The 12,637-nt window shown below is 53.9% G+C and overlaps 2 protein-coding genes across 2 annotated transcripts; one reads left to right on the forward strand and one right to left on the reverse strand.

Moving 5' to 3' along the window:
- Window positions 1-2,504: 2,504 nt before the first annotated feature.
- CGGC5_v008882 (uncharacterized protein) lies at window positions 2,505-4,172 on the forward strand (the record flags this gene model as incomplete). Its single annotated transcript, XM_032019440.1, has 8 exons — window positions 2,505-2,619; window positions 2,690-2,743; window positions 2,809-2,981; window positions 3,046-3,155; window positions 3,207-3,334; window positions 3,387-3,495; window positions 3,550-3,620; window positions 3,676-4,172. 8 exons carry the CDS (start codon window positions 2,505-2,507, stop codon window positions 4,170-4,172), a joined length of 1,257 nt encoding a protein of 418 aa, XP_031883364.1.
- A 7,174-nt stretch (window positions 4,173-11,346) lies between these two features.
- Window positions 11,347-12,516, reverse strand: asl1-4 (Alkali-sensitive linkage protein 1; the record flags this gene model as incomplete). The annotated part of the gene is made up of 1 exon (XM_032019438.1): window positions 11,347-12,516. One exon carries the CDS (start codon window positions 12,514-12,516, stop codon window positions 11,347-11,349), a length of 1,170 nt encoding a protein of 389 aa, XP_031883242.1.
- Between the last annotated feature and the right edge of the window lie 121 nt (window positions 12,517-12,637).

Consider the following 12,637-nt stretch of genomic DNA (forward strand, 5'->3'; position numbering starts at 1 on the left):
CGAGGCTGTGAGGTCACCGTCGGCCGTAAGACTTTTCTTAGTCGGCCTTTTCGGCGAATACTTGAATCTACATGGCCAGGCGGCTATAGTGCTCTTTCTTGGAGTCTTTCCCGCCGGATGAGGCGTGGAAGATCCAGGCAGGTCTCACATCGGTAGCTCGCCCACATCGGGATCCATTTAGTCCCAACTACCTGAAATGCGGATACGCTTGTCGATCTCTCCGTTCCCCAGGAATGCGTCTGTTTTAGTTGCGGGAATGGGTCTCACAGATCCGCCGTGCGTACAGCTCTTCTTTGTTGCTGCTGCTGCTGCTGCGCAAGAACCAAATGGAGACCCCGTCCGTCGTTCGGCCGCGCAACCGCGGAGCCGTGACGATGCGAAAGCCCACAGCCTCAAAATCAGCAAAAGAAGGGACCCAATATGCCAGGGGGTCAGGGCTGGCGGCGTCCCGTGTGCCGCAGACTAGATTGCTCGCGCAGCTCGAACAATATCCTCAGCGGAACATTAATCGTCAGAGGCGCTCGGTGGAGGAAGATGAGCAGCAGTGGCAGCAAGTCACGGGGAAAGGTCCATGCTACAGACGTCCAGCCATGTTTCTAGCCTGCCGTCTTTTCTTTGTGGCGGACAGCTCCTGAAGCGAAACTACGCCAATGCTGGTGCTGGCTAGCGCGGGACGTCCGCATGTCCGCACTTCTTCCCGCAGTAGTCGATATCTGTCAAGGAGTGTGGATGGCGGTGGTGGTGGACAGACGGTGAAGCCTGCCTGTGCCTAACGATGCAAATAATACGTCGTTAGGTTGCCTTGAGGCGAGATAGGGCTTCTTCGTTGGACCTGGTCAACATGGTGATTTAGCCCGGCGGACCGTCGATAGTGGACCGCGCTGGTTGGTTGCTGGACGGGATCGGCAGCCAGGTTCGACCATGGTCCCCTGTCGCCCCGTTGCAGAAGCTGTTGCGTCGTCTGGTTGGAGGCATGCTTGGTAGCTTCTGCTAGGCCAGCGTGCACACACAGCAGAACAGCTGCAAAGCCAACGGAAGCTCCCACCACCATCACCGCTCGGTGGATGGGCCTTCTTGTCGCGGATTTCTACTTTGTGCCTTTGACCTGCAGGCGAGAAACCCAGAGACACCCGACGAGAGCGAGAGAGAGACGGGAAAACACACATCGGATTAGAGTTTATCTCTCGTAACGATGTGCCCCTCCACCTCGACTCAGGCACCCTGTCCCCCGTCCCGTCACCGTGACATGAGCTTGGCCACGAAACAGCCTTTGGCTGCTGTGTTTCCTGTCGTCACCTGTGTCTGGGGTGCTGCAGTCTTCAACCCGATGAGGTCCTTGTTCCTACCTTTTGCCTCACCGTTTTCTCCGAGGGCTGGAACCTGACCCGACGGAATGTGCTTCCCTGCTGTCTTTACCATGTATTGTATGAGAGAACTCTGTCTCTGCCTACAGTACGTAAATGCTCTTTTGTGTATGTATGTGTGCACGAGCACACGTCTTCTCCGAGCCGTCACCACCTCTCCCTTGCATCCTCATTTCCGTTTCTCACGAGACTGCGGCTGGGTACCGCGGTACGTGTACAAACCGTTTCTCCTCATTATTAGCCCCAAAAGAATCCATCAGAGTCTGTCTGTCGCTTTGGAATCCCCTTCCTTGTGGCTTGCATCAGGGGCCGCTAGCTATCCCAATGATACTCGTCGTACCTACATGCTACTAAGCGGTAGCACATTTTCACTGTTCAACGCCGTCACTTGTTTAAAACACCAAGATCGTACTAGCATTTCTTGGCCGGTGGCTTGCTCCGAGTCAACCAGCTGCAGCCGGACCTAGACCGGTAGCTGCCACAAAAAAAGAAGAAGAAACCGAGCAGAAACGCCTTTTTTTTTCTTCTCATGCTAAGTGGGCTTGAGTCTTACTTACTATTGACCATTCAGCTGGGCATCACGTACGTCTCTGGATGGATGCGCCCCTCCCCCCCTCCCCTGCCTTCACATTACCCACCAGGAGGAGGAGGAAGACGAAGGAAAGAGACGTAGCCACGGATAAGTTTATTCCTCTTCGCCTGCAAGTCTGCTTTCCCACCCCTTGCCTCTAGCGCATCGGAACTCCTCCATCCTTGTAGCAGCACTGGCTTTTTGGGCTGTCTGTACCGTACCGCACTTTAGCTTGCCCCTCTTACCCGTCCGTCCTTGCACGTACGCTTCGATCACCTGTTGGACGAAACTTAAAGACGGTTGTGTCCCCCTCCCAGACATTGCGAGACGAAGGTAGCTCGGACACCCAAACCGTCGATCTCCTGCCTATAGCGTTCCCGGTTTGTCTTTGGTATATAGTTCTTCTGGCCCTTTTACACCTCTGCTCGGAGCCTCTCGTTACTTCCCCATGTACGAAAGATCGTGACACCGAAAAACGAATCCCTCGACATCGCCTTTTCCGTCACCTCCCTCCCCTTGCGACGACCACCCGAGGGCATCAACACAGATATCGGGACATGATGGCTCCAATGGTGCTCCCCCGAGCGGACCCCGCCGGGCTGCACACGGTAGAGCCTTTGGCGGGCACGGTGATGAGCGTCATCATCTGTCTGGTTTCCATCAGTATCATCTCAGGCTTCATTGGTATGTGGATATCGCGGGAAGCGGGTGGATCAGTGGGGGCCACGACCGGGATGCTAATGAGACCTTGCAGCCCAAAGAAGTTCTGCGATAAAACAGTGGAGGAGGATACCGTTCGTGGTGTGGTGTAAGTCGAATACACGGCAAACCAGTAATACAGGGAGGACAACACATACTAACGACAGCCTCAAGTGGTGCTATTAATCTACCTCGACTCATACCTATTCGTCTTCGTCACCGCGGTTCTACAATTCGCCCTCGGCGTCAACACGAACATCCAAATTTGCGACGGCGCCATTCTGCTATGCCTCGTTTGCTACATCACGACGAAAGTGTTGATTTACCTGTTCCTGGTTGAGAAAGCAGTGCGTACCCTGTGTTTCGGGAAAGGAGGTTGAAGGATGGGAAATTGGCTAACAGTCTGCGAAGCACATTATTCGAGGCGCGACGAAGCCACGGCTCAAGTCGAAGCTTTACATTTTCAACTCGTTTGGCATGCTGGGCGTCTACGCAGTTATTGCCATTCTCAACTTTATCTTGTACGCGATCCGGAAACAACTCCAGATGGACGACAGCTAACAACGCTACAGCCGAATTACGAGGATAGACGACGGCCAGTGCTACATTGGTATGCAGAAGGTCTCGATGATACCTCTCATCTCTTTTGACGCCGTCGTCAACGTTTACCTGACTATCCTCTTCCTCATCCCCCTCAAGAGTAAGTCTTATCTACCCAGTCTACAAAAGCGCACCAACTAATCCAAGAACAGGTCTCTACTCTTTCAAAAACTTCCCCAAGACTCCTGCCAACGTCCGCTTGAGGACTGTCGCGTTGCGGACGTTCGTTGGTGCCCTGTGCACGCTTACCAGCAGCATCGTGTAAGTCGCGGGCAGATAACATGATTTAAGCTCAAAGTTTCTGACTCGCTCCAGGAACCTGACTGTATTGATGGCTCTTGACGGTGAGCCCGGCTGGGTTTGCCTCATGTGCTGCAACAGCGATAGTATGCTTCCCACACAACCATATCCCTGCTTTTCATCGGCTGACTCCATCCCCAGTCCTCTTCTCTGCTGTTGTCGTCCAGTGGGTTACAAACAAGGATAACGCTGCCACGCAAGGCTCCTCAGGAGGTGCATCGCGCAGCAACGATGCGAATCCGTTCGTGGTCGATGACTTCCGTGGTGGACCTGAAGGCGGCTACTCACCTCACATCGCCCCGAGCCAGAAGCACGTCATGGATGACATGGGAGAGATCTCGCTCGACAGCAGCACCCGTTCCGAGTTCGCCAACAGCGACAAGGGTTCGAGCGAAGCGGAACGCCAACGCCACGCCTCTTCGGCGAGCACGATACCATCGACCGGCGCCGTGATGGTGACGACGACTATCAAGCGCGAATCGAAGCCCGGGCCGGCTCTTTTCGAGGAGATGCAAATCGAGGACGGGTACACAGCACCGCCCAGTAATGCATCATCTAGACCGATGAGCGGCAGGGATCAGGAATTTGATAACTACACCAGGGGATCGCGGACGAAAATCACGGCCGGCAAGCGTTGATTGAGGACGATCGAGAAAAGGGCATTCCCACTGCTTTTGGTTTGTCACAGGCGGCATCATATCCAGGGATCGCTTTCCTCATTTCCCGGCGCGCAACGGTTCCAAACTTACACACAACATCATTGGCGTCACAACGGTTGCTTTTTCTTTTCTTTTTGGGGGATCGGACTGCCCTCACGGGGGTTCTAGGACGAAAGACACCACCGGAGTCAACATATTTCTTTTTTCTTGATATCACGACATTATGAGCTCTACGATGGGCTGGATGTCTTGTCTTTGTTTCTTTTTTCTATCTCCATCTATATACACGGGCAATATGGTTGTTATTGGGTGACGGGCTTGGTTGGTATTGGATAAGGTTACTGGGACATACACGAGGATAACCGGAAATGACGAATCTCTACGGCTCATATGAACTCTTTTGGTGTTTTGGCAAGAGAACAGGCTCACTCTCAAGAGGACGTGGGAATTTTCAGAACATGGGGTCATTTTCCGCATGAAGAGACAGTGAAAATGGCGATGGGTAGGAAAATGGGGTTTCTTGCACCAGTCACGAAAACCAACAGGGTTGGACGGATCAGCGATCCGCAACGTTACGCCGCGAGCATTACCAGCAGCACCGGCTGCAATAGTCGAGACCAAAAAGTCTTATCAGAATAAAGTATCACAACACGTGTGAGAGAAACAGATCCAAGAACCTCGTGTCCTGCAGTGTTCGTCGCGCATTACGTGGGCCAGGAATGGGACCCTTCGCCACAATCTCGATCGAATAAGCTCACATCTAGTGACTGAACATTTGCCTTTTGGAACTTTGGGACGTGATTTGCTCTCCAGAGAAGAGGAGCCAAGGCGGCGCCATTCACTAACCACAACTGACGCCAGACCGATGGACTGCTGCAGCTGCTGCAGAATCCGCCACCCAAGTTTAGTCCGGATTTCCCACGTGCTTGATGTTTTCGCCTCCTCCTTTCACATCTGCCGAACGTGCTTCTACGGCTCTTCTAGCGAACCTTGGACGTTTTGTTGCACCTGGAAATCGTGTCGAGCGGCGGCGGGACGCCATGTGTCACACGTCGTACAACATGTACCCGAGTGCGCGGGCGTCGGAACTTGACTTCCATGCCACGTTTTATTCGTTTTTGCCCTCTTTTCTATGTATTCATGTACTGCTTTTGACCCTAGTGTCTCGTAATCTCAGATATCGCCCATCCTATGAACGGGGATGAATGCGACCAGGGAGGCAGGGGGCCCAGGGTCAACACGCGCTTTCGGGACGTTGATTGTAATGCGAAAGGAGGACTCAACGCATACACGTGGCTCAGAGATCCTCCGAAATCTTCGCTCTCTCATATCGGTCAGACCCTTGCTACTACTACTACATCTACGAAGCGATTTACCTCATGGAGTAGGTATGTAGTCAGTTGGTCGAATAAGCCAAATAAAGAAAAAAGAAGCTCCGGAACTCGAGACTCGGGTCTTCTTCATCGGGAGCTGAAAACAATGCGATATTGCGGCCTTCTTGTCCGCTCCCAAAGCGAAAGCGCCCGTTCACCCATCAAAGACCAGCCACATGAAGGGCTGCCCTGACCTGCCCTTCAGAATTACTCCCATGACTCTGCTCGTTGTCGTTTTCTCTACGAGCTTTCTGTCCGCCCAAGTCATGTAGGTGAAGCTGGGGGCTTGAGCTGCGCCGTAGCAATCGTCCCAGCCCCCAAGGCCAGGAAAGCCTGTCGTTTCCCCGGTCTTGGCTACCTTTGCGGCCCCTCTGTTCCGTTTACCTTGCCGCTGCTCCACTCTGCGTACGGGCTGTTGAAAACGGAGGGTCCTTCGGGGGAGGAGGAGGCATCACCCATGGAGCTTATCCGCAGTCGACGAATGTCGAGTCACCAGAAGCAAACAAAGTTGCATTCCTGACTCTGGACGCTTGGGCGCCTCAGCCTGCTATCTCTCTCCCTTCTTCACCGGTGTTTGCTTGAGCTGCGCAAGAGCCAAGAATTGGCCCCTCGAGCTGTAAGTGTTGTATGATTTTAACTCGGACTACCGCTTCTCGGGATTTGCTACCGTAGCAGAGAAGAGCACGTAAGCGCCGGTCTCGTCTAACAAGACCCCTTGTTTATCTCTGAGGCCTGTCTTCCGGGCAACGTGCATGCTTGTATATAGTCGGTTACATTGCTGCGTAAACATGATTGAAAACAGCGGCTGCGTTGGTTTTGAGAGAAGGGTGCGGGCCCATCAAAAAAAAGCACTGCACCGGGCTGGGCAGACTCTCTGCAAGAGCAGAGATGGTGACATCTTGCGCATTGTCCTGTTGAAGCATGGGCATGAAGCATTGGGCAAGGCCCGGGCAGCAGCTATTCTGCGGGCATTGGCCCTCTTGATGGGGACTCCCCCGGATCATTCAAACCGCATGCAGGGCGTCCGTGTTAATCCTCGCGAATTCTTCGCTCTTTCTTGCGTCTTGACAGCTGACTTGGAGCATTTCACAGGATGCATTGGCTCTCTCTCTCGGCAGACGTTCCGAACCGGCGCTTATTCGTTTCCTACGTGCCGAAGAGAAGAAAGGCACTTTATATTACACATGTCAGGGAGGAGGAAGCAGTGTGTGCTTGGCTGGCAAAGCGCACCCAAAAAAAAAAAAAAGAAGAAGTATGTTCTTGTTTGCATCTCATTCGGTCAGAACTTCTACCTTGCACGCGCCGTTGGATTACGAAAGAGTAGCAGAAGCAGCGACCACTCAGAACGAAGAAGCACTGGCGTGGTGGCGGGCACCTTGTCCAATCTTTTCTCCCTCCCCCCAAGCAAGCGAGGCGCAATACAAAAAGATGAGATAAAGTGTAGTGGGAGGGAGGGTTGATGCGTCAAACCCTAGCACTGCGGGCAAAAAGCGTACCGCCCTCGCAGTGTCCGCGCATCATCACGCAATAACATCCCAAAACGGCAAGTCGATGGAAAACCACATGGAACGGTTTGTATCTTCGCGTGTTGGAAAAGTTCAAGGGTAGCATTACAGAAGGACAAACCAAACGAAGAGGAGGGGGGGAGGAGTGAGGAGGAGGTGGGAGGCGAAACGAAGATGAGAGTAGAGATCTATCTACCGAGAAACCCAGATCTGCCGTATCCCGCAGCGTAGCTTCGCTTCTTCGTACTAGGCAGCCAGCACCACGTGTTGCGGTTTGCATGTAGCCAGTCGGAAGCCATGTTTGTGGTGTTACCGTGGCCAAAAGGTCGAGGAGGAGGAGGAGTAGCCAAAAGGCTAAGAAGCTCATCCTCCGCCCAATAAGCCATTGAGTGCGGCGAATACGGTCCCAACCGTAGGATGATACTATGTAAGCAAGTATGCGGCGCTAGGGATGCATGGAAGAAGGATAAATAGAAGCAAGCTCGGAAAAGTGTAGGGTTGGGTTCTTGATGAACCGGTTGTTATGGAGGTGAGAGCTGATACCACGTCAAGACGGAAAAGTCAGGCTACAGCAGACGTCAGGTCAGCATACTATGACATCTGAAAGCTACCGTCGCCCTCCAATGTGTCGCTGCGCCAAGGAGGCGTTATCTCGTATGTCTCGCCAGAGCCGCACCACGTCTCGTGGACCTTCCTCTGATATGCCGCCGCATTGAAGAGCCGGACGGAAGCGGTGTGGGAAAGAAAGATGGCAGGACTCGACAGTGGTATCAACTTACACCAGCCACAGACACCAGCCACAGACACTGCCATCTCTTCAGCTCGCGTGACATGCCGGGTTCATCTGCAACGCAGCGTTGTCAATGGGGAGACCACACGAAAGCCGCTTCTACCGCCGGCCTATCCCCACATCACCGACTCAGGACCGGGGGAAGTTGTGTACAATGTCTCCAGACTTCAGCCCCTCCCCCGGTCCAGCTCGGAGCGCTGCGACGTATCCACACCGAGAAATGTCCCAAGCTCCCTCCCCCCCCCCCGCCTTCCCCTCCATCAGCCGGGGAATAGCGGTCGGTTCGACGTGTGCAAAAAGTATCCCTACTTTTCGTCTCATCGAAGAAAGCCAAGAGGCCAAAGAGACGGGAGAAACATCCTTCTTCATGCACCGTCCACCCCTGCTACGACGTGCTTCCCCTCACGAGTCATGTATCAAAACCAGCTTCTACGCTACGCTTGCCTTCCATTCTCTCCTTCTCTGGCTCACTTACATGTGCCTCCATCCCCGTCCTCCGCACACACACTTACACACACTTACACACACACACACACACACACACACGCACTCATCGACCAACCCCACCAGCCCAACCAACAAGAACGCAAACACAGCCCAACGCAACTCTACTCGACCTTTCCGCCCCCGGCCTCCCTGTCTTTCGACTGATTTTTACATCATTCCTGCCTTCAGTCTTTTTCGTCCGTACGTGAAGGTTGCGTCGGAAACCCTCTCCGGGAACGAAGCTTCGAACTGGTTTTGAGGCAGTTTTTCTACTAGTCTACCGCGCCGCTACCTTGCCTTCGCCTTGCCCTGCCCCGTTGTCTAGCTGGCTGCCTGCATTGCGTGCGCGCAGCTGGATCTTGCCCATGCCCAAAGACATACAACTGTAGAGGTCTATCTTATGTATCCGAACGGCATAACTTGGAGACCGGACATCGGCTGAGTTTCCTGCAAGTGCGGAACCGCATCAAACTTGACCCCCTCTCCGTCTGGCTGACCACTAACAAAACGGTATGTGTTATTTACGATTCTTGTTGCATACTCTTTTTTAGCTGTTGGCCAGAATATGTATCTACAACACATCCGAAGCTAGCATGCAATAGACAGTTGGCCGGCTCTGGCTCGAGGGTCTATGTTTACACACAATCCGCCCTCGTTGGTAGATTACAGACACACGCGACGACAGCAGCCACCAATTTCACACAGAGTTTTGGACAATGTCAGACATCGAGACGTCCCATCATCGGCATGCCGTTCAGTCGTCCGGCGCAATGGTGACACACACACACACACACTCATTCACTCACACACTCACTCCGGCAGACCACTCGTTCGGTCGGCAATATCACCATTGGTGAGAATTCACCATCAACATGATAATGGGCAAATTTGACCAGAAATTCTCGGCCGTGGCGACAAACTGCCATTGTCAAACACATGGCAAATGGCACAATGCCGTCGATCACGATCGGATTTTTCCTCTTCGTCCTCAACACCATCTTTTCCATCGCTCTCTCCCTGACCGGATTGGACGCAGGTCACACTAGTTCTCTGCACGTAGCGTGTCAAACACGTGTGTAGAATACCAAACCGGCGGTGAAGAAGAACATGGCCCGGCGTGATGGCACCCTCAGGCGGCGGCCATTCTCATCTCCTTCCTCCGTCCGACGAGTCTTTGACCTCTGCTACACCATCACGACTGCCGTACTATGCATCCCATCGGTCTCCCCTTTCAAATTTTGAGATGTGGATTCGTGACAGGTAAAGCACGGAAAGAGCGGCACACCGGCGCCGAAGCTCTGTCTCTCTCGTACTTCCTCAGCATCGCCGAAAGGTAAGATCTGAAAACGCCGAAAACTGCACCCCTTTCCTTCCCTCTCATGTCCAGTCAGCACACCATGATCTGCGCACCATCAGATTCATCTCTTGAACCTGCGTCGGCCTGAACCATAGCGGACGTTGTCAAAACGTCTAAATTATCCCCACTACGTGACGTGAAATCGTGTACACGGGGTGGTTTATCCTATTCTGGCATTCTTTCGCCCCACGAGAGCATCATGATCTGCAGACATGTACATCATAGCCACCAACCCTGAAACCTAATTGAAGACGGATGACAGTTCTCACGAACTCTTCCGCCCTCCCCCACAAACCTCGCTGCCTTCCATACATAGTCCAACCCACCAAGACGGCGGCCATGGAAGGCGTTTGTCAGCAAGGAAGCGGCCCACGCAGGGCAGTCTCCATATATGGAAGAATATGCGTAATGCCACAACTCTAACGAGTCTCTTGAGTTTTGCATTTCTCCTACGTATGACCCCATACAAGCATCGCTGCGACTGCTTAGACGGCTCCCCACCTCGGGCCTTTATCCCGGAAAGCTAGAATAATGGAGAAGAAAGATGGAAGTCAGCATACAGTCATGGCCAATGAGACAACAAAGGCATACAAGGCTTACCTGCTGTAGGATCACAGGTGACACAGCGGTCCCCCCAACAACAAAGCTGTACGTCAAATTCAGAGGGCCTTCCTTCATCTTGCCTTGGCCCTACCTTCACTCTAGTCTTCACTGTGTGTCCACCACCACTAAAGGAAATGTCTCGTACGGCCCGATCAACGCACGGGCTCGTGACATCCGGCGGAAGTTTAAAGTGTGTACTCGCGCACACAAGCTGTTTGTGTCACCTCTCCCCAGTGCTCTAAAGACTCGGAGCGGCTGGTACGGGCCACGGCAGACAGTGGGCCTTGTGTCTGTGTGTCTTCGCGGGAAGGAACAGGGACTCGGAACAGCTTGTGACTTCGGGACCGAACCGTTTTTGTTGCCAGTGGCAATTACCCGTTGGTTGGCGGATCGCACACCTCTTCCTTCTACTGTCACCGTTTGACCAAAAGATCAACACCGTTTTCCCCCTCTACGGTAGCAGCAGGGCCCAGCTGCACGGGTCCAGGACAACAGAGTTCAAAGCATCGTCACAGCAAGGTCTTATGGAATAGGACAGCAGTTATTCCGTGCTTCTTCGGCGGAGTTAGTTTGCACATGGCGCGGACTACAATGGGGTTCAATGGTTGTGGACGAATGACGTGGTCTTGGCGTAATGCCTGGTATTCCATTCCATGATTGTTTGTCTGATCGTAGCTCGTGAGTCTATCCTTTTGGTTCCTCGTAGGATCGTCCAAGAGCCAGTTTCCCTTTTCTATGCCTCAAAAAGTCCGCAAACTCCTTGCGTCGGGTATCCCATGTTCTTGAGCCAACCCCGAACCGAAAAAAGAAGCATCCTGTGGGAAAATATCCAGCGAGTGACCACCCCCAGATGTGAAAAACGAGAGTCCCGAAAAGGAAGAAAAGTAACTGTATGTACAGTAGAAGAAGAAGAAGAAGAGAGAAAGTGCCATCCACTTTCAGAAAGTTGTCCACCCTGAACCCCAGAAACCGAAGAAATGCCTGCCCATCCCAAAAGTGAAGCGCGCTCAAGAATCAAGTGATGCTGACTTGGAACTCCTTAAGCGGCAGAGGCGTAGGTCTTGCCGAGGGCGCTCAGGCCGGTGCCGGAGGTCAGGACACCATCGCTAACCATGAAGTAGGAGTAGCGGTCAAGGTAAGAGACGGCATCCAGCTTGGGGACGTTGGTCTGGACGAAGCTGGAGATCTGGTCGTCGCTGCCGAGAGGAGCGAACTCGGTGAGCCAGACAGGCTTGTTGCCGCAGATCTCGTGGACGGACTGGAGGTGAGAGAAGAGGGTGTCGGCAGCGTCGGAGGGAGAGTACCAGTGGGTGACGCAGAAGTCGTAGGCGCAGCCAGCAGTGTCGCAGGCAGAGACCCAGGCCTTGAGCCAGTCCAGACCCTGGCCGGCGATGTTGCTGTTGGTGATGGCAGGAGAGCCGATCTTGACCTTGCCGGAGTAGGGGTTCATGTACTTGACGTGGGCAGTGGCGGCGGTAGCAGCGTCCAGGTTGGCCTGAGCGGGAAGGTCAGGCTCGTTGAAGCTCAGGATGTGGGTAGAGCCGGCCTTGATGGCGGCGTCGGCGTTGGCGGTCCAGCGGGCAGTGTGGGTGTCAATGGGTCCCCACAGCATGGGGACGTAGTTGAGGCTCTCGGAGAGACCGTTAGAGGAAGAGTCCCAGTTGTAAGCCCAAGAGCACTGCTCGCAGCTGTTGCCGCTGGAGAAGAAGTTGCTGACCAGGCTGGCCGAGTTGTAAGCGAGACCACGCTTGCCGCCAGTGCTCGAGGTGCTGACGGTGCTAGCGGCAGCGGCCTTTGAGGAAGTGGCAGAGGTGGCAGCGACGTTGACCTCAGCAGCCTGGAAGACAGCAGCGGAGGAGGAAGCCGGAGCAGACTGCTGGACCTTGGGGGCATAGGAGGTGACCAAGGTGGTGGTAAGGGCAGGAGCAACGGGGGTGGGGGTAGGGACCACGACGATGCTGGTGGAAGTGGTGGTAGAGGGAAGGGGCGAGGAGGCAAGCTCAGCAACGGGCTGCTGGGCAGCAGGAGTGGGAGTAGGAGTGCTGGGGGGAGCGTTGCCCTCGGTCTCGGTGACGGTGACCCAGGAGGTGACGATGTCGTACTGCATGGCACGCTTGTCCTGGTGGGCGTGACGGTGAGCGTTGAAGCCCATGGCCTGCTCGGCAAGAGCCAGAGTGGCGGCGAGGGAAAGAGCCTTCTTGGTGTACATCTTGAAAGTCGTCGATGGAGTATCGGGTTTGGTGTTTTGTGTTTCGAGGGGGCGTTTGCGTGAGTAGTGTCTATCGAGAGGTAGGTGCTTGTGAAAATAAGCTGTTGACTGTTTCTTTCCC

The sequence above is a fragment of the Colletotrichum fructicola genome (assembly GCF_000319635.2).
Source record: "Colletotrichum fructicola Nara gc5 chromosome Unknown KSG_Nara_v1_contig05, whole genome shotgun sequence".
Taxonomy (NCBI): Eukaryota; Fungi; Ascomycota; class Sordariomycetes; order Glomerellales; family Glomerellaceae; genus Colletotrichum; species Colletotrichum fructicola.